The 22,187-nt window shown below is 42.4% G+C and overlaps 1 protein-coding gene across 2 annotated transcripts; it reads right to left on the reverse strand.

Annotated features, from left to right (window-relative positions):
• Positions 1-5,076: 5,076 nt before the first annotated feature.
• Positions 5,077-13,649, reverse strand: LOC120438402 (nuclear factor 7, ovary-like). 2 transcript variants are annotated; one of them, XM_039608813.1, is made up of 2 exons: positions 13,344-13,649; positions 5,077-7,113 (listed from the first exon to the last, which is right to left on the reverse strand). In XM_039608813.1, exon 2 carries the CDS (start codon positions 6,832-6,834, stop codon positions 5,449-5,451), a length of 1,386 nt encoding a protein of 461 aa, XP_039464747.1. In that variant the 5' UTR covers positions 6,835-7,113; positions 13,344-13,649; the 3' UTR covers positions 5,077-5,448. The 2 variants fall into 2 exon arrangements, with proteins under 2 accessions (XP_039464747.1, XP_039464746.1); XM_039608812.1 differs by lacking the exon at positions 13,344-13,649 and having other exon boundaries at positions 5,077-6,851; positions 6,953-7,491.
• Between the last annotated feature and the right edge of the window lie 8,538 nt (positions 13,650-22,187).

Below are 22,187 nucleotides of genomic sequence, written 5' to 3' on the forward strand. Positions count from 1 at the left end.
CTTTTGACCGTTAACAATTCATCTGTTTACTTGTAGGATGCAGTTTACCATTGAATGAGATCAATGAGAACTTGGATAACTGCTAATACATTTGTCAAACTGTGTATGTTTACAGTAATTTAGGGTGATTGGACATATGCTGAGTATAAAAATGTTTGCATTGACACTGTCAGACATGAGGTGATCATAACTGGGGACTTTTCTAGCATAACTGCCAAAAAGGGGGGAAATGTTGGATTTGTATTGTGATTGTCATTTATGCTTAGAAATATCTACTTATATAAGCTTAGAGTTTTATAATTAGGTGTAGATTGGTAGAGGTTTTGATCCTTAATAGTCTGCAAACTTTGTGTGCATTCCAGAGCACTCTGACTTTCACACCCACATTCTGGGAGCATGGGAGAGGTTGTACCTTGTCTTATTGTTTTATGGTAGGATAAACGTATCTATATCTGTTTTAGGCTAAGTGCCTTTTGTTTAGATGAACTGCTGGACTTCCAGACCAGCAGGTTTAGGGAAGTCGTTTATGGGTTCACACACACACACACACACACACACACACACACACGGTATTCTTTGTTCACATGTATACCTATGTAAGATGTCATATGTTAATGAACCTATGCATATTCATGTAACCACAATAAAAGAGCAGTGTTATCGGGGAGCGGACGAGAGCAACTGGGGTCAAGTGAAAGAACGGCGTTTGTCCGGTTCTCTCCCGTGCACGAGAAACATAAAGAACTTGCCTACTTCGGGTCTTGCTTGCTGTGTAATTACATTGCCTTCAACGTTCCAGCGAATAGGTTCAAGCTACAAACCTATCAGCCTTAGCGGAACTACAGGACTGTATCGAGGTGACTGACTGGGAAACACTCTGTGAGACTCACGCTGAGGACATCAATGAGCTTACTGAGTGTATCACAGACTACATAACTTTCTGCACCGACTCCATTGTTCCAGCTCAGACTGTTCATTGTTACCCAAATAACAAGCCGTGGGTGACTAAGGACATCAAAGTCCTCCTCAACAACAAGAAGAGGGTTTTTAAAGCGGCCAATAAAGAGGAGGTGAGGAAGGTCCAGGTGTTACTAAAGGACAAGATCAGAGAGGCTAAGGACAATTACAGGAGGAAGCTGGAGTGGAAACTCCAGCAGAACAGCATGAGAGAGGTGTGGAGGGACATGAAAACCATCACTGGATTCAGGCCAACCAACAGCAGGGGAGCTGAGGGAGGTGAGAACAGAGCTAACGAGTTGAATCTGTTTTTCAATAGATTCGACACCACAGTGTCTGCTCACACCCCCACAACCTCACCTGTAGTCAGCCAGGAATCCAGAGCCACACCACTGTGCCAGCCTCTCTCTTCACATAACACTGTTTCCTCCTGTGGGATTCCTGACACCCTTCCCCCACCCATCACCTTCACTCAATACCAGGTTGAGAGGCAAATGAGGAGACTTCACTCAGGCAAGTCTGCTGGACCAGACGGAGTGAGTCCCCGCGTCCTCAAGGCCTGTGTCTACACCCATCTGGACCAGCAGGCGAGCACTGTGAGGGTCATGTTTTTTGACTTTTCCAGTGCTTTCAACACCACCAGGCCGACCCTGCTGGGTGATAAGTTAACAGCGATGCAGGTGGATGCTTCTCTGGTATCCTGGATTGTTGATTACCTGACAGGAAGACCACAATATGTACGTCTCCCACAGTGTGTGTCTGACAAGGTGATCAGCAACACAGGGGCACCACAGGGGACTGTCCTCTTCCCCTTCCTCTTCACCCTCTACACCACAGACTTCAGCCACTGCACAGAGACCTGCCATCTTCAGAAATTATCTGATGACTCAGCGGTGGTTGGATGCATCAGCAGGGATGATGAGACAGAGTACCGGGCTGTGGTCAACTCCTTTGTCACGTGGTGTGAGCAGAATAATCTGCAGCTCAACATGGCAAAGACCAAGGAACTGATCGTGGACTTCAGGAAGACCAGGAAACACTTGACCCCTGTTTCAATCCAGGGGGGTCAGTGTTGACATTGCGGAGGACTATAAATACCTCAGAGAACACATTGACAATAAACTGGACTGGGCTAAAAACACCACAGCACTTTACAGAAAGGGCCAGAATCGTCTCTATTTTTTGAGGCGACTGAGGTCCTTCAACATCTGCCAGAAAATGCTCAGGATTTTCTACGAGTCTGTTCTGGCCAGTGCGATCCTCTATGCTGTTGCATGCTGGGGGAGCAGGCTGAGGGTCACAGATGCCAACAGACTCGATAAACTGATCCGTAAGGCCAGTAGTGTTGTGGGGATGGAGCTGGACTCCCTCAAGGTGGTGTCGGAGAGGCGGATGTTGTCCAAGATAAAGGCAATGTTGGATAACACCTCCCACCCACTCCATGACATGCTGGTCAGTCACAGGAGCGTGTTCAGTGAGAGACTGAGAGTACCGAAAAGCACCACTGAACGACACAGGAAATCATTCCTGCCTGTGGCCATCTCCCTCTACAACGCATCCACTTAACACACACGTTTCTTTTTTCTTTTTCTTTTTTAGCTATTTATTAATAAACGACTTATGTATATATATGCCTGTATATATTGTACTATTCTTAGTTAGTGTATTGTCTGTCTTGTTAATGTCTGTTTATTATGGAGCACTGTAACAAAAAAATTATTTCCCCTAGGCATCAATAAAGTATTCTGATTCTGATGATTCTGATTCTGATGTGTGTGGATGCCAGAACACTCTGGAAGGCACACAGAGTCTTTGCAGACTGCTAAGGATCAGACCTCTATCATTATACAATTGATTATATACCTCTAAGCATATATGATTATATATTTCTAAGCATAAATGACAATCCAACAATATAAACCTGACAGACAGAACTAAATAATACTGTATTATATAAACCTGTAAAGGGGAAATCCTGACGAACCAATCCACAACCAGAAAAGAAGACTAACTCTGTGCTGCTCCAATCAGGCGTCAGCTCTGTCAGTGTAATATGTAGGTGTGTAAAGTCAAAGAGTAGCTGGTTTTAAATGTATCTATAAACTTTATTTACATTTTATTTAGGCTTAAAAACCATCCAAGTTTACTTCTTTAGACTGTTTTCACTTAGTGCCACCTGGAGGACAGTCAGCTCCCTGCAGCAGCTCTGGAGGACTGTTAACTGATGAAGAGCTCGGACTGCACAGCCTGCTTCATCACCGACTTCTTTAAATAAACATGACCAGGATCAGTCGCAGCACCTCAGACAAACATTTGTTACACAGCAGCCGCCTTCACACCGACTGAGCTGCATCACAGCTTCAGAGCTCAGCTTACTAAAGTCCAAAGTTTATTTCCTCTCAGGTTTATTACTTTCAGTAAAGTTTGACTTTTAGAGCCCTGACCAGCATCCTGCAGCATCTGGAGCAGCTGTGTGGTGCTGTCATGTCAATAAGGATCCAAATCTGTGGGATGTTTCCAGCAGGGGTTATAACCTGCAGTCAGCAAGGTGTGCCTAATAAAGTGGCAGTGTTTATGTCACAGTGCAGCACCATCAGAAAACGGTGGTTTACATCTCTGTTACAGGAAACCTGAAGAGTTAAAACACAAGAGAAGAAAATCTCAACATTACACAAAGAACATAAAAGAACTAAACTTCATAAAAACTTCACAAATGATGCTTTAAATGAAAAATAAATCCCTGTAAATAATTCAACAGGTCACATATTAGAACCACCTTAACTAAAACTCTGTAGCCGCTCACTGTGGTTTGTCCCAGCAGCTCTTAGGAAACAAACTGCTAACTTCAGTGTTAGCACACACTGTTAGTAAACTATGCAACACAGAATTCAGGTTTCAGTTGTGTTAAGTTGTGAAGTTGTGATGAAAGTTTTCTTACTGACACAGGTAGGATGGTCAGGCGTCCTCTGTTCCTGCACCGTTCATGAACTGTCACTTATAAAATGCTGCCAAACATCAACTACACTCAATAACTAAACGTGTGCAGGTTAAAGTGATGGGCATGCCCAGATCTGCACTCCAAATAAAAACAGACTAAAGGTGTTTCCTTCAGAAACAAAGACAATATTTACAAAGATCTCACAGGTAAACTGTGAGCGATCACAGCAGCATCTCATCCTGACTAACAGCTTTTAGATGCAGGGAGAGCGTCGTAGTTCAGAGGTGCTTCAGCAGATGATGAAGGCCTTTCTGTTGCATTGTGTAGTGCTGTGGATGCCATGATGGTTGACTGGGTCTGGTTCTACTGAACTCAGAAACACTTCTGAGGTATTTACACCTGAAGCCTCATTTAATGTGAGTCAGAAACAAACAGCTCACCTGTGATTAATGGATGTTTCCCTGCATTTATATTTCCACACAGTTTATTTCTTACAGCAGGAAAACTGAACAGAATGTATGTAAGAGGTTAGAGTGAGGATGACGTCACTTAATACAGGAAATACATGTTTTTCTGTTTTGATGATGAAGGACTTCTTTAGCTCTGTAAACAGCTACACTTGAGAGGACAGAGGTGATTTCATGGATCAATAACAATGTGTTTATCAGCTTTTATCATCGCAGTGCAGACATGACATCAGATCTATCAAAGTGAAGGCCGTCTCTCTGATGACGTCACAGAGCAGAATCGTTCTGTCCAATAAAGGATCTCAGATCAGCTGCTGCCATCTTGTGGCCACAGTTGGTTACTGTCTCTGAAAGTTGTCTCATGTTTCCTGTTGTCCTGTTAACAAAGGCTGGAGCTCATCATGCTGAGAGGGGAGCAGCATTTTTTGGCTCTTCACACATGTTCATTATATTCTGATGATCCTGGATGGAGACAAACTACAGATAAGTGTGTTCAGCCCAACTAGTTTATCTCATTACAGCAGTTTGATGTTTCCTTTGAATCCCCTGAAGATACTGACAGTGAAGCACGTACATAATACTGCAGCCTTTCAACTCTGAGCTTATTTAGTTCTATTAATACACTGAAATCTCATTTGTGTCATGAAGAAAGTCTTTAATCAAACAGAATTCAAAGATCAGAAACATTTCATATATGGAGTTAAACATGAATCATTGTTTCAACAATATATTTATTGTTGTCATAAACAGACAAGAAGACAACAACAAACTGCTCCTCCCATTCAACACATGTCAGTCCATATCCCAGCAAACTAAATCATCTCCATTTACACACATCAAATAGAAACATGAATCACTTGTAATGATTAGAAACTTGATAGAATTTCAAATCTAGTTTGGGGAGTCATTCAGTGAGAAACAGTGAAATGATTTTCCATGTGAAAAGGTGGACAGCAGAAACAGAAAGAAACAGTGAGAACTAAAAGAGAAACAAAGAGCTTTGGAACAACGAGGCAGCAGGAGGACAGCTGCAGTTTAACAGCTTCAATTCACTGACAGGAAACAACATTAGAAATATCATCATCCTCAACTCATCTGCTCCACTGACACCTTCAACGGCAACACCTTCACTTTACCCATAATTCCAACGTATGGAAACATCCTGTGAGTGAAAGTGTGTGTGAAGGTGTGTATGTGTGTGTTAGTATCAGGATCAGAGAACGACAGCTTTCCTCTGTTCCAGTCCAGATTCACTCTGATCCTCTGGAGCTTCTTCTCTACTGAGAGAGCAGTGCGAGGAGCTGATGGTGAACATGCTGAGTATTTATCTTGATAGAACCTTATTCCCCATAATCCAGACTCTATGCGTCCCTTCCTCTGCACAGACTCTGCTAACACACCCAGTCTCCACCGTGTACTGTCTCCAACATCAACATCCCAGCTGTGAGTCCCTGAGTTAAAGCCCTCAGAGCCCAGGACAGATTTATAATAGTCAAACCTCTCTGGATTATCAGGAAGCTGCTGCCTCTCTCCTCCTCCTCTCACACTGGTCAGATCTTCAGACAGGATGAGTTCTGGATTTGCAGTGTTTAGGTCCAGAATGAGAGGAGTGTAGGAGACCATGTCCTTCATGTTGTTCCAGATGTTGAAGGTCAGGTTGCCCAGGTGTTTGGCCTGATCTATCAGAGCTCCTGAGGGCAGCTGTGGATCATCCAGCAGGGGGCAGCGCTGGACTCTTTCCACTGCAGCCTTGTAGTTGTGCAGGAATGAGACGTCTTCAGCTCTCAGCTCCTCCTCTGTGGCTCTGACTGTGTCTGAAAGAGCTGCTATCTCTCTGCTCAGAGCCTCCATCTTCTCCTTCATCATCCCACTCTTCTGCTCCTCTTCCTCCCTCAGTGCAGCCAGCCTGGCCTCCTCTTCCTCTGCTAGAAACTGGTGAAGCTTCTTAAACTGCTCCTTAATCTGCCTCTCTGTGTGTCGGGCCTGGACCTTAATGTGTTCTGCTGTTTGACCAAACTTCACTTGAACTTTTTCACAAACCTTTAACTTCTTCTTTAAGGGCTCCAGAGTTTCCTGAAGTTCCTTCTTGTGTTGTTGTGCAGCTTCATCGATGGGTCTGAATCTGTGATTGGTGTGTTTTTTTGAGGCACAGCAGACGAGACACGCTGGCTGCTGATGGTCCAGACAGAAGAGTTTGAGTTTCTCAGAGTGCAGACTGCAGAGAGCCTCTGAAGCTCTCTGATCTCTCTCCTGTAAGAACGACTCACACAGGTTCTTTAAACCCTGGTTTAAAGGTGGTTCTTCCTTTGAAGATCTTCTCTTACAAACTGGACACTCGTGTGTTGTTCTCTCTCTCCACCATCTCTTCAGACAGTCTTTACAGAAGCTGTGGCTACATGACAGAAGAACAGGATCTCTGAAGACCTGCTGACAGACCGGACAGCAGAGATCCTCCTCTGATCTGGAAGCCATTGAGTCTGTGAGTGAAGCTGAAAACAGCAGACAGGCAGTACAGTCAGTCCTGGCTCCCCTCCCTCCTCTACGACCTTCACTGAAACTTCCTTTGATTCGTGTTTTGGCTCAAACTCACATTCAGTGTGTGGAGCGTCAGCAGCTTGGAGCAGCAGTGTTGGAGTTTCCACTTTTCTCTCCTGTAGCTGGACTCACTCAGAGGAAGCTGCTAGTTTGGTCTGAACTCAGTCTGATCGTCTGTGCGCCTCTCTTTACTGAGGACGAAGAACTTCCTGTTTCCTGGTTTGTCACATTTGAGTGACGTGAGGGGAGGGGACAAATGTTGCTGTTTCACTTTTAACTAAGGTGTGTTTCAATCCTGCCTGTAGCTCAAAAGGTATAAAACAGGTTTTGCGTCTTTTCACCTCCACAGGTCACAACATGAAACCTGTTGTGAAGTTTATAAAATAAAGTGTCACTCGGTGGTGCAGCTGTTTGTCAGCTTCTATTTTAGACTTTGTTCTGGTTCTTGTTCAGGTTCCCAGCAGTGGGAGTGTAATGCAGTCACACACACAGGTGGTGTTAAGTTCCCTCTAAGCTGCGCACGTGCGCAATTGCGCACCTTTGGCACGGTCTCTGCGCACAGAAAATCTGCGTTGCGCACAAAAAAATTAACCTGAATTGAAATTAAAATTAAAACTTTAACAATTCTGTTTTGCAGTGTTAGTCAGTAAGTGACTGGCTGCTCCCGTATGGGATTAGACTGATGCCACCTTATCCCATAGTCCAGCTAATGATGCGATTCACATTCGTATATACGCAGCCAGTCAATGTGGTTGACAGGCTATGACAGCGTCCTTATGTGCTGACACCGGTGTTTTAGCTAGCAAAGCGCCGTGGCTGATGTGGAGTGAAGCCACGTTAATGACAACGTGTACAACCATTGGAGATGTGAGCAGGACAGAGGAAACAATTGACGGAAAAAGTGTGGACTATATACCAGTTTTTTGTGTTGATAGGCCACGTAAAACCAGAGTTATGATAAAAAATATATGCAATGTTTGGTTTTCTTCCTGAATACTATCGTTATTTATATTTACTGCTGGAAGAAACGGTAAAAACGGTGTTTTATAAGGAAAACGCTGCAAAGCACTCTCCGCCTGTGAGCAAAACCACCCCCCTATTGGTCGAAAAAAGTACCATGTCGACCAATCAAAAAATGATATGGCAACGTGGCATCTAGTTGTTAAGAAATGGGGGGAAGTTTTAGGAGTGACGGCGGTGCTTTGAGATGTGAGAGATTTGAGACGTTTAGCGCAAATCTTGTGTAGTTAGTGTGTAGTGTAGTCAATAGTTTTGTTGTGTGTGTCAGAACAATGAGGCGGCTGCTGAATGTTACAGGTGTTACAGGAGTGATACATCTCCTGTTGTCAGGCCTGCAGGTATCAGGCTGTTGTTCTCCTTTATTTCACAGTGGACAGAAATTATTTTTTGGAGTGGCACAAATAATTTGTGTGGCATCAGATTTGATGCAGAACAGCTGATTGTTCTGTAAATAGTTTGAAATGTTTATTTAAAAAAATGCTTTGGCTGCATTTAAAAAAAAAAAAATAGCTGCAAAAAACTTTGTTGTTTGCCAAACTGAGTTACTTTTTTGAAGAGGTAACTATATAATTAATTGCCCAGCATTGGTCATTATATACTGTATTTTGCAGACAGAGTTACAGGACTCTCTCCCAGACCACAGACTCATAATACAAGTCAGAGCTTTATGAAAAAAAAGAAAAGAAAGAAAGTTGTGTTTTCAAAATTGGAGTTCAAGTTATTTTTACTTCCAATAGTGTTAACACAGGTCATGAACAAGATTTTTAACTGCTAAAGCAGTTAATTAAAAGGAGTCTAACATAAATGTAAATGCTGTAATTTGATTATTTTAATAAACCCTATAACTTGGATGGATTCGATGCTGGTGTGACCACGTCTGCTGTCGCTCACAGTGGTCCAAGGGACGCTCAGGGAGTTTGTGTGTTCGCTCAGACACATGAAAAATTAGAGGGAACATTGGTGTTAAGGTGGATTCACTTAGTTACAGACAGTGGTGTTATTTCTTGTAACTAAGGGTGTGTTTCACTCCAAAGTTCAGACATGAACCTGCCAGAAGTTGTAAAAGTTACTAATAAAGAGCTTTTATCTCATTTCACATGCAGGTCAGAGCATGAAAGCTGTGATGCAGCAGTTTGAGAAAAATTGCTGCTGATATAAAATATTTTTTGTGGTTTTACAAAATATATAAAAGAGCAGAAAGAAAAGAAATAAGTGTAAAGAGTGCAGCAAAATGCATGTTTTAGTGTGAGTTGGTTCATCTGATCTGGTTGTGTAAAAGTCACTGCATGACACTGAGTTTTACTTTTGTGTTACTGACACTCATCTCTGACTCAGAGAAACGATTTCTCCCCTGTGATGTTCACACAGTGGTGAGTTACATGTGTGTGGAATTTTTACTCTTTTATAGAATTAAGTTTTGCTTTTCTCTTACTTTCTTTTTCTGTTATTTACTAAAAATCTCTCAAAGAAATAATGAATTCTCCACACGTGTTTGAAGGTTGCATGCAAATATCATGTGATCTAAAAGTCAAATATCTGCTGATGGAGCAAAACAAGGCCAGATGTTCAGCAGCTGTATCGCTGCATGACATCAGCCCACAGCAGCAGAGACCGTGGAGCCAACATGTGAGAAACAAAGCAACACGCTGAACATCTGAACCACAGCAGGAAGTGCGACCCTTTGTAGACCTGTGGTACGGTGTACATTTTAGGACATCGTCAGGTCTCAGGAAAAAAGTCGTCAGGTATCAGACAAAAAATTGTCAGGTCTCAATTGTCAGGAAAAAAGTCGTCAGGTATCAGACAAAAAATTGTCAGGTCTCAGTTGTCAGGAAAAAAGTCGTCAGGTATCAGACAAAAAATTGTCAGGAAAAAAGTTGTCAGGAAAAAAGTCGTCAGGTATCAGACAAAAAATTGTCAGGAAAAAAGTCGTCAGGTATCAGACAAAAAATTGTCAGGTCTCAGTTGTCAGGAAAAAAGTCGTCAGGTATCAGACAAAAAATTGTCAGGTCTCAGTTGTCCGGAAAAAAGTCGTCAGGTATCAGACAAAAAATTGTCAGGTCTCAGTTGTCAGGAAAAAAGTCGTCAGGTATCAGACAAAAAATTGTCAGGAAAAAAGTTGTCAGGAAAAAAGTCGTCAGGTATCAGACAAAAAATTGTCAGGTCTCAGTTGTCAGGAAAAAAGTCGTCAGGTATCAGACAAAAAATTGTCAGGTCTCAGTTGTCAGGAAAAAATTCGTCAGGTATCAGACAAAAAATTGTCAGGAAAAAAGTCGTCAGGTATCAGACAAAAAATTGTCAGGTCTCAGTTGTCAGGAAAAAAGTTGTCAGGTCTCAGAACACAAGGTATCAGACAGAGAGAAGATCTTCCTGCAGGTGGCGCTGTTGTCATGTCCCACCCAATGACTGTAGTGACAGCTGCAGTCACGGAGAAACTTGCGTATCTCTGTTCGGGAATAGCAGATAGAGCGTAGGAGGGCCAGCGTTTACGCTACGAAAACACGACCGATTGTTTTAACTTGACAGCCTGACATGTTCTTTAGTAAACTGGACTACCTGACAGAAGGACCCGAGGCCCCGCTGCACGTTTTCGGTAAGTTAAACGTGTTTGTAAGCTAATCCGTAACTACTGTCCTTAGGTCCTGAGACCTAGCTAGCTAAAATGAGCACTCAGCTGTCAGGGTTCGTTTAGCTAATCTGTGCAGGTGAATGAATTTACTACAGAAATCAAGAGAAATGCCCCGGGCTACTCAGTCACTAATTACTGTTACTGTACTTTTATTACAAGTATTATACTGTAAAAGCATCAGGCTGCACCCTGCTTCAGCTCCTGTGCAGAGCTGAATATTAAATATGTGCAAACAACAGCATGTTTTCAGTCTCTTGCCACATCTGTAAAGACAGTAACATCTTTTTTAAAAGCTTGTACTTCAGTAACTCCTCATTAATCAGGAACTATGGATTAAAGTACTGTAGTGTACTGTAATACTGAAAAAATGTAAGAGAAGAACTTAAGATCCTGAGTGTGTGAGGACAGAAGAATCAGCTTTATTTTAATTTTGAGAGATAAAATTTATATTTGAGTTTGATGGTTCTGTTCTCTTTGTGATTACAGGGGCTGCCCTCAGATTCAGACCTCAGCACCACCCAGTGACAGCAGACAGATCATCCAACATGTTCACATGTTAACTGCAAAATGAACTGATGAAAACAGTACAAAGGTTAAAGTACCACATGTGCTGTAGTGAAGGCTGCAGCTTTATTGATTAAGTTAAAGACAAAAAAACAAAAGGATTAATCACTCATGTAACTGTGTCACTATATATCAGCATTAACAGGACCTCAGTTTGTATCTCAGACCTGCACAGCTTCCGTTTTAAACACTTGATGTACTCAGCTGCATGAAGAGCATATGAGATTTTGTCTAACACAATTAAATAAAAAGGTCGTCACTTGTATGTTGAACTACAAACCTGTCATCTGGAATTCTTTCACAGTTTTCTGCAGATAGTGTGTTATTTACCATAAAATTATTCAGAGTTATTCATACCAGAGTAACCAGAGAGGATCATATATTTTTAAATGTGTAACTTTCTACAGGACTGAATATAATATCTTTATGTAAAAGTCTGGAGCCTCTGGGGAGTATCCGAGTATTTATAACATTACACAAAGCAAAGGTCTCCATCACAGTGTTCATGAAATGCTGGGTGTATCCATCTCCTGGGGCGGGCCTACGGAGGAGTGCTGAAGATTTCCCTGTGAGGGAGCTGCTGGTGGAGATCATGAGTCCTGCTTGATCAATGCGATGAGCTTCAGTGTTCCTGGTGTTTCTTAAATGATGCCTCTTTCAGTGGGTCAACAGATCTTCTGGCACAGGACAGCTGTGATGAAAGAAAGGGAAGAGGTTTCTCCAAACCTCTGGACCCAGGAAACCCGGTCTCCCTCACTAGTTTCTCTCCAGGGGGTATGTAGCTGTTGATATAATATGGACTCTATTATTAAATGAAAAGAACAAATTAGACTACACTACTGAAACGTTCTGCTGATGTTTTTAAAGTTTCCATGTTACCAGGCTGTAGAGGGCTCTGAAGATTTAAACAGTTTTAGATCCATGACACTCACAGTCTTATGTTAAAATCTCAAAGGACAGCATTATATTTTTGATATTAACAGTAACTCCTCTGTAGAGTGTGCAGCTGATCTCATCGCTGTCTAAAAATGGATAAAAAAAACATAAGAAGTGCTGAATCCTTCAATAACACAGACTATTAGAGTAGCAGGTGTGTAGCATTGCTAAATAGCTAGCAACAAGCCTCCAACACAGTGCGTATGCTAGCGGCTAATCTAGCTAACGAATTAACAACAGAGTGATTTTAGAACTATAAGATGATAAGCTGTGTATCTATTTTTATAACAGTGACATGGTTGTATTTACCTGAATTAAACAAGTCGTCAGTCGTGGTAAACCAGCAAAAAAACTCGAGCAGCCGGGCTACGTAAAAAGTGTAGGGGGGCGTGTTTGCGGTCATGTCCAGTGGGTGTGTGGGCGGGAGCGTTACACAGTTGCTCCACCTCAAGTCACTACTGCGCAGACTTTGGCTCCAAATTTGCAAGATGGCAGCCTCCACAAGCGGGATATTTTGGCTTCATTTTTGCACAATGGGAGGAGGCGGTGTCGCGTTGTCCATCTTTTATACAGTCATTGGTGGGACATGACAACAGCGCCACCTGCAGGAAGATTTTCTCTCTGTCTGATACCTTGTGTTCTGAGACCTGATGACTTTTTTCCTGAGAACTGAGACCTGACAATTTTTTGTCTGATACCTGACGACTTTTTTCCTGACAACTTTTTTCCTGACAATTTTTTGTCTGATACCTGACAACTTTTTTCCTGAGAACTGAGACCTGACAATTTTTTTTCTGATACCTGACGACTTTTTTCCGGACAACTGAGACCTGACAATTTTTTGTCTGATACCTGACGACTTTTTTCCTGAGACTGAGACCTGACAATTTTTTGTCTGATACCTGACGACTTTTTTCCTGACAACTTTTTTCCTGACAATTTTTTGTCTGATACCTGACGATTTTTTTCCTGACAACTGAGACCTGACAATTTTTTGTCTGATACCTGACGACTTTTTTCCTGACAACTTTTTTCCTGACAATTTTTTGTCTGATACCTGACGACTTTTTTCCTGAGACTGAGACCTGACAATTTTTTGTCTGATACCTGACGACTTTTTTCCTGAGACCTGACGATGTCCTAAAATGTACACCGTAGTACGGACAGGAAACACACAGCAGGTCCTGATCAGTAACAGGGTCCAAATACAAACATGTGTTTAACAGCATCTGTATATATGAGCACACAGAGAGCTCAGCTGGACACACACTTCAGTCCTCCATCAAACACAACACACCTACACACTGTCTCCACCAGCTGCAGCACAGTCCAGTCTTTACAGTCAGGGAGGGCTTTTAATGTGAAAGGCACACCACACAGGAAGTTTCAGAGGAACAGAAGAAGAACCAAAGGATGGTCTGTGATGTTAAGGTTAGTGTGATCAGCATCAGCTGGAAATATGAAACATATCAAACCACCGGGCCTTACACAGAGTTTCTCTCTGATTTCTCAGACTTTTTATCTGATTTAGTGCTCAGCTCAGATAAAATAATTATTGTGGGTGATTTTAACATCCATGTAGATGCTAAAAATGACAGCCTCAACATCGCATTTAATCTGTTATTAGACTCAATTGGCTTCTCTCAAAATGTAAAAGAACCCACCCACCACTTTAATCACACTCTAGATCTTGTTTTAACATATGGCATAGAAACTGAACATTTAACAGTGTTTCCTGAAAACCCTCTGCTGTCTGATCATTTCCTGATAGCATTTACATTTACAATAATTGATTACACAGCAGTGGAGAGTAGACTTTATCACAGTAGATGTCTTTCTGAAAGTGCTGTAACTAAGTTTAAGAATATAATCCACCCACTGTTATCATCTTCAATGCCCTGTACCAACATAGAGCAGAGCAGCTACTTGAACGCTACTCCAACAGAGGTCGATTATCTTGTTAATAATTTTACCTCCTCACTACGTACGACTCTGGATACTGCAGCTCCTGTGAAAACTAAGGCCTCAGATCAGAAGTACCTGACTCCGTGGTATAATTTTCAAACACGTAGCCTAAAGCAGATAACTCGTAAGCTGGAGAGGAAATGGCGTGTCACAAATTTAGAGGATCATCATTTAGCCTGGAGAAATAGTTTGCTGCTTTATAAGAAAGCCCTCCATAAAGCCAGAACATCTTACTATTCGTCACTGATTGAAGAAAATAAGAACAACCCCAGGTTTCTCTTCAGCACTGTAGCCAGGCTGACAAACAGTCAGAGCTCTACTGAGCCAACAATCCCTTTAACGTTAACTAGTAATGACTTCATGAACACACACACATATATATATATATATATATATATATATATATATATATATATATATATATATATATATATATATATATATATATATATATATATATATATACACATGTGTGTGTATATGTGTATTGATCAGCCATCAGAGGAGTCGGATCAATGGAGCTGCTTCTGTTCCTGATGTCCCCTGTTTGATCCTGGACCTGAACTCTCCCTGCAGAGGAGACACAAGACAGTCAGACACACACACAAATATCATCTCTGACAACTGAAGAAGTTTGGGGTCTCTCCAGTGATCCTCGGGCCTTTCTATATAGGATCCTGATATGGGAACAGCTATGTTAAGGACCAAAAAGCTCTTCAGAGAGTGATCTGTACAGCAGAATGCTGCTGCAAGGCTGCTCTCCCCTCCCAAAAGGACAACTTCCAAAAATGTGCCCTAAAGGCTGATTCTGTTCATCTGGACGCAGCATTTTCAGAGGGAGAAACGTTTCATCACTCATCCATTCTCTCTTGGCTCTTGACGGAGGCGGTCGCACTTTCTCCTTCTCCCTTATCTTTCCTGCTTGGCTTCTCATGTCTTGTATAGTGTTGCTTATTCTCTAACCCTAAGAGAGTCTCCCACACTTGTTCTCTAAAAACATAAAGAAGAATTATGGATTTGATCAACTGGTCTCTTAACAGAATTGACACCCTTGGGCTTGGGAGAGCCTGACTGTCCTGCAGAGAAGTTTGCTGCCAGATACTTGATGGTCGGTTGCGTCGTTTGTCTGGCGACACTCTCGATGGAGGACATTGAACGACATCTACCAATTTGGAACCATGATAACAGAGTTCTGGCTGATTGGAGCTGGCTTGGACCTGGCTTATCGAAGAACAAAAGCGGCTACAGCTGTTCAAAATTCCACAAGGCTGGCCGACATGATGGACGATGGGCAGGGCTGTGAGTACTCAGACTGTGTTTATTGATCACAATATGGATAACATGTTGAAGAAGAACAACGGGAATTGAGAGACCTGGTGACCAGTGACGGACATAGACTACTGTAAAATTGGATACAGTTTGTTCGCACTAAACAAAACAACTACCATCTTCATCTCATGCGGCCCCCCTGGCACCAGCTGGATGTTCAAGGTAAAAGCTGACGGGAATGACAAAACTCTCCTTTAGATAATAAGACTGTTCATCGTGACTCTCTCTACATACTTGAACACTCGTGTACAAGTGTGCACAAGGAATCCTGTTACCTCTATAATACTCCACACTGATTTGGGTCTAATGTGAAGATCTCCACATTAACTACCTGAAAACAGCGTGTTTGGTTTCACACTGCAAGGACCTAAATCATGGTCTTTCTTCCCCACCAATTACTTTCTGCAGAAGAAGAAATTCCCCAGCTGCTGTTTAAAACCACCAGTGTTTCCACTCATTATCATATTTCTGTGTGTCCTCAAAGCTTTGAGCTACTGCTGTCGGTGTCCTGTGTTCTCCACGTAAAGGAAACACTTGCCTGGCATGTTTAGCAAAGAAATGCTGCACTGACTCCATAAGATTCACTCTGACTCCAAACTCAAAGAGGCACTTTTGAATTGGAAGCCACGTTTACCTTCAATCAGCTTCTCATTAGCTGCCTGGAAACAGAAAACAAAGACAGAGGTCTGCAGCACTGACCTCTGACTTTCAGCTCCACTTGTTTCTTGAGGATGTTTCCCTCCCTGCTGCAGACGGTGCAGGTGGAGTTGTCTCCATCTGTGGGGTGTTTCAGCGTCAGACTGAGGTCTTCAGGGTGGTTGTTCCCCGTTGCCCCTGGTGAATCTATCTCATCGCTGGGTGAGTCTGGGTGGGTGGGGGTTAGGTGGTGTTAGTTCTATCTTTCCAAATTATACTTTACAAAGACTAGTCTTGAAAATCTGCTGACAATTATATACATTAATATACATTAATAGTAATAATTAACCATGAAAACACTTAAAAATATAAGTGTTTTTATGTGATTTCAAAATCAGCAGTTACACCTACAGGCACCTCAGAGTCACTAATTGGTCTAAACATGTGATTAGCTTAATTAGACAGTTGACAGTGTGAATAAATGTGGCTTGATGATGGACAGAAACATAGTGTCAGTGTTGCTCTTTGTTGGTCGTCCAATAAAGTAGCAGAACGTTGTTTCGTTTTTGGCTGAGAAGTGTACGAGGCAACTCAAACTGTAGCTTCTCAGAAGGAAATAGTTTTAATTTAACTGAAATTATCCATAAAATTTTAACATTTAAGAAAAAACAAATGTGTTGCATAAGCTGAGTTCTGGCATCGTCATTATTGAAAGCATACTAACCTTTGACCTGAAGCAGTACTTTTTTTTCCTATCAGGATGTTTCCCTCCTTGCTGTACACGGTGCAGGTTTAGGTCTTTGTGTCTCTGCCTTTGGGGTGTTTCAGGTTCAGACTGAAGTCTCCAAATTTCAGCAGTTTTCTCTTCATCTCTGTTTGGCCTTTGTAAAACTGGTGCTGTTCTTCAGTCTGTCTTTCATGTCCTTCCACTCCACTTTAGCATCTTTAGGTATGTGAACTATGGCTTTGCAGGGAAGCTGGACAGACTTCACACCTGAATCCACCTTCACCTCGTAAACTGAGAGGACAACAAAGCACAACATGATGACATCACCAGCAGCTGTCATCACATGAGTTTCTCTTCAGCTCTCTGTATCAGCTGTTTGTAACTCTCAACTCTTTCAGCTTCTGGAACAAGTTTGTGTGGCCACAGTCAAGGAGCCACCAGAGGACACCTGCTAACCATCGGCATTATGGGTAGTGTAGTAGGAGACACTCACCTGGCATGAAATACTGCCGGAAATGATATAAAAGGCCTCCAGAAACCACAACAAGAACCAGGAGAACCAGGAGAACCACTAGAACTTTGGCCCAAGATCGTTCTAAGAAGAAACAATAAAATAAGAACTTGAACTCTTACGCTCTTACTTGTAGCAGTGACCTTTGACCTGCATTTACTACACTGACCTTTGACCTGCAGCACTACTTTCTGTCTCAGGATGTCTTTGTCCCTGTAGATGGTGCAGATGTATCCTCCACTGTCTCCATCTGTGGGGTATTTCAGGGTCAGACTGAGGTCTCCAGTTCTTAGCGGGTCTTCATTCATCATCGTTCGGACTCTGTAAAAGCCATCCTGTTCCCTGATGGTGTTACGTGTCTTTGAGTACACATGGACCAACATGAAGTCTACATCAGAGCGAGTCCACTCAACCGTGGCATCCTGTGAGAGGTCAGCTGTCGTTCTGCAGGGCAAGATGGCAGACTGCGATCCTTCTACCACCTTCACAATCACCTGCTGGTCTGAAAGGACAAGGAACAAAAAATGATCACATATAGAAGCAGCAGCCATTAGCACAACAGTGAACTACACTGTTATCCTAGTACAACCCCGACTTACGAATACTTAACGAAAAATTCAAGTTGCGAAGGCACTTGACGGCAACATTTCCGTAGTTATGACGGTTTGCCACTTAACTTTGCCCATCAGAGTATGCTTGTAGCTCATATTCATGAAGCCAGGACGGCTTGCCACTTCATTTTACCCGGAAAAGAACAATAACTGGAATGTTTATGTAAGTAGGCAATTTTTTTAAACTAATCAATCAGGGTTAGTTGCTGACCTTTGACCTCCAGCTCTATGTCTGTCAGTCTACGTTCTACTCCATGGTTTCCATAACTGATGGAGCAGCTGTAGTTGCTGCTGTCATACACTTCTGGTTTTCTCAGAGTGAGGCTGAAGTCTCCAGTGTCTCATTGATGTGCGTCTGCTGTAACGCTGGTTTTGTCCTGTAAGATCATCTCCTCCTTCTCCTCGTTGGTGAATAGATTTCAGATCAAGATCGTTGCGAGTCCACGTCACAGTGGGATTTGTCTCAGGTATGATACCGGAGTACTGACAGGGCAGCAGGACATAGTCTTCCTCCTCATTCACCTCCACCACCAGAGCCAGGGCATGCTGGGAAACTGTGATGAACACACAAACAGCAACACAAATTAACTGCTTGCTTTCAGTTTAACACCGTACTGAAATTTATCTGCAGGCATGAAAGAGATGTAATGGAATTTCTTTCACTTATGTACTAATCACATTATTTTATTGTATAATGCCTTGGTGCCACTGATTTTAACATGTCTGACACCCATACAGTAAGACAAATGGTGGGGGTCTATTTAGGAAGTTGGGGGAAGCAGACAACTCCACAGGAGGGAGAGTCTTTTGTCTCTTCAAGGACTCTGGGAGGTAGAAAGGGGGTGTAAACCTTAAGGTGTGAAACAACCGTGTACTGCCTTTTGTTCCTGGAGAAGGTATTTAACTGAGAGCCACACTAGGCTCAGTGAGACTCTGCTGACCCTGCCCCGTGGTCATGCAGGCTCTCCACCAAGCTTGGTTGTCTGTTCTTTGTGTGCTTTGATTAAAAGAATGTTGGCTATCGCTCACCACTCATCTGCAGGCTTTATTTAATGGAAAACTTCCACAACAGAGACAACTTTTACAGTTAGTCTCTCCATGAAAAAACAGATTCAATCAGTCACTGGTGGTCAAAGAAATTACAGAACGAACTCTTAAAGTGTGACCTCATCACACATCTGTGCAGTACTCTAAGACTCATTTAATATCAAACTAAGAGATATTATTATAAACTACAGATCTAAGATTAAACAGCTGGAAATGCTAAAGTGATGAACAAGTTAAGTTGTTTACAAATGCTTGAAATACACTGTTGTAGCATTGGAGTACAAATACAAACCTACACAAAATAAACACCTGATACTGTAATTGTATTGAAACTATTGTAAAAAAAAAAAATAATAATCACAGTTTACTGGACTTCCTGATCCACTCATGAGAATTTAAATGTCCATAGACAATGGGAGGCACAGAGCTACACAACAACACACAGCAGCTGATTGTAACATGAGCTCATCTGAAAGCCACCAAGAAGAATCCAGTGATTTGAAAGTTGCTGCTTTGGATTGTTAGTTTGATCTGAATCAGAATCCAGTGTTTGATGGAAATCTCCTCCTGCTGCACTTCAACACATTAAAGAGAGAGAGATGATGATGAGAGCAGAGAGAGGAAGGTGTACTTACCGTGCAGGAGGATCACAAACACCACAAACATCTTCATGTTCCTGTCAAACTCAGAGACTCTTTAAAAGCCCTTCAGGACATCAGCTCACAGCAGCTCTCACTTTCCTCTGCTGATCATCTACTGACACTCTCACACTGCTCACACTGTCACAGCTCAGAGTTCAGTTTCACACCTTGTTAAACCAGATCAGTGGAAACAACTCCAGATGTGCACGGATCACTTCTGAGGAAAGAGGAAGACGTTCAGTTTCCTCATAGTTTCACACCTGAGCGCTCTGGTTGGAGGCGGCTGCTGCGGCCTCACCCTGACACACACAAAGCTCCACCTTCACCCCTGACACCGAAACATGCACTGAGAGAAGGCCTGAAGCTCAGCCAATCACAGAAGAGAATCGTGAAAGAACTTGATCAGCTGAGAACAGAGACAGTGATTTGAGGTTCAGCTGTCAGAGTGAGGCTACCTCACTGCTGACAACAGTGGACCTGAACCCCTTTCCTTGTGCAACCTCCCATCAGTTCACGATAAGCAGCTCTGTCTCCTCACAAAAGCAAAGAACCCTAAGGCAAAAAGTGGGTAAAAAGATATTTTTCCTCCATGCAAGGTGACATACAAAGAAACAGCAGACAATCCTTCGCCTGTACGTGTGTGTCATGGTCCTCCAGGCCTGCTGTGTCACTGCCATTTCTCTCTCAGTATGAATATGTAGTGTTTTTGTGTTTGTTTCTTTACTCAGGCCTGCTGGATCCAGGATCCAGGACCTTCACCCTCCTCCTCTAACCGTGCTAGTGAACCAGCTCCCATCTGTAAGTCTCTTTCCTTTTGTTGCCTCTAAGTTTACTCATTTATCATCTCCTCTGTGCAGCAGCCCTGGTGTTGTTTCCCTGCAGAGAGAGAGAGAGCTGTGGAGTAGTGCTGGTAGAAGTGTACCGAGGCTTCGAAACGACCTGAAACCGTCTCCACAGTGACACCTGCTGGACAATTTGGGTATCACCACATCTTGATGATGATATTCTGTGAAACAGTGACAGTAACATTTGTGTTGCTCACAATAAACCAGTTTATAAAGCTAAACATAGAGAGGAAAGACTGCAGCATTTCCTGTAATAACCATGTGTTTGGGTCACTTTAAGTTTTCTGGGAGTTCATGTCATCAGGTTTGTTTAACACACTGTCAAGCAAAGATAGAAGCATTAGGTTTTATTTTTAATGAATTAAAAATCACGCTGCTGTGGATGTTTTATCCTGTAACACTGGCATGATGTTTTACTGAGTTTGTGAACCTTCATTACTTCTGTTGTTTATGATAAATTCACAGCAGAAGGTTCAGTGGGACTAAAAATGGGAGAAGAAAAAACTAATCTGCCATGACAACAGTTAAGAAGTAGATCACCTGTATTTAATGGATGTGTTTTTTTACAGACTATTTTCTTTCTGGCGGTGCAGTGTGTGAGTGTCAGGTTACAGAGAGGATGACGTCACTGTTTTATTTCCTTCCTGAAAGCAGAGAGCAGGTTTTTATTGAGATACTGAAATCAGTTTACAGCACAGTGTTGCCTCCTCTCTCTCTCTGCTGATAGGAGTGAATGGAGCTCTCACCCTGAGTGAGCACTTGGTGACATGAGGCCTGGGATTTTCTTCTCCTTTCAAGAGAATGAAAGGAAGCTCAGTCGTGTGAAAGCCTGGCTTTTAACGTCCCATTACTCCTCTCTACCTTCTTTATCTCTTCGACCGTTTAACCCTTGGCTCTACCTTCACTCACTTTCTCTTCTTGATTGAAAAAGAACAAACTCTGGGACTGAATTCAGAAGTTCAGATGGTTCAACTTTAGACCTGAGAGGAAAACGATACTTCTGAACCAAACAAAGGACTAAACTTTAGGATGGAAATACAGGATTTAACACACCAACGAGATGAATGGGATTAAATGAGGGGAGAATTTAATGCAGCTCAAGTTCAGAATCATGAAGCCAGACTAATGGCAGTTAGTTTTCCCTGTCGTCTCTCTTTTCTGCCTGCCTGTAAGATCAACATCAACATCCTTTGTCCATGGTATCCATAGTGCACTCTCTTTACCAGCCTCACTCCTTATATTTAAAGTCTCTACTCTCACCTCCACAGTCCTGTCCTTCCTTCTGTCTTGCTGCCTCCGAACAGCTTTCCTCTTCTCTTCCTTTGTTCAGTTTCCATTAACACCCTGTTGGTCAACAGCACCAGAGGCCATCATCATAAACCTCGGCCCTGACTGATTCAGTATGTTTATGATCCGCATGTTTGATTTTGCAGAGATTTTATGTCTTTCCTGATTTTACCTTCCCTATTCAGACACAGTCAGATGCTGCTCTGGTTCCTCTGCTTCCTCAGATCTGCTCCCAGCTGCTAACAAGAGTTCAAACTGTCTCACTGACATCGTTTCAAAAAAAATGTAACACATTTGCTGTGTATATAGGCTACATGGCAAGTTCTGATTAGTAAAATAACACAGTGTGTAACATCCTTCAGCATCAACTTAAATCTCTGGAACGCTTGATGTAACCCAACTCTGACGATGAACACCTCAGTCGCTGTGCACCAGTCCAACACTGTGTTCTTTACTGTGTATTCACCACAGAGAGGCAAGCTAGCCTAATTCTGCCCTGAACTGCACAGTATTTTTATGCAACCTTTAAATAAGACAAAGTT

The sequence above is a fragment of the Oreochromis aureus genome, linkage group 3, assembly GCF_013358895.1.
Source record: "Oreochromis aureus strain Israel breed Guangdong linkage group 3, ZZ_aureus, whole genome shotgun sequence".
Classification (NCBI taxonomy): Eukaryota; Metazoa; Chordata; class Actinopteri; order Cichliformes; family Cichlidae; genus Oreochromis; species Oreochromis aureus.

Excerpts from the sequence above, each read along its gene's own strand:
- LOC120438402 (XM_039608813.1), bottom strand. The coding sequence starts at position 6,834 with ATGGCTTCCAGATCAGAGGAGGATCTCTGCTGTCCGGTCTGTCAGCAG.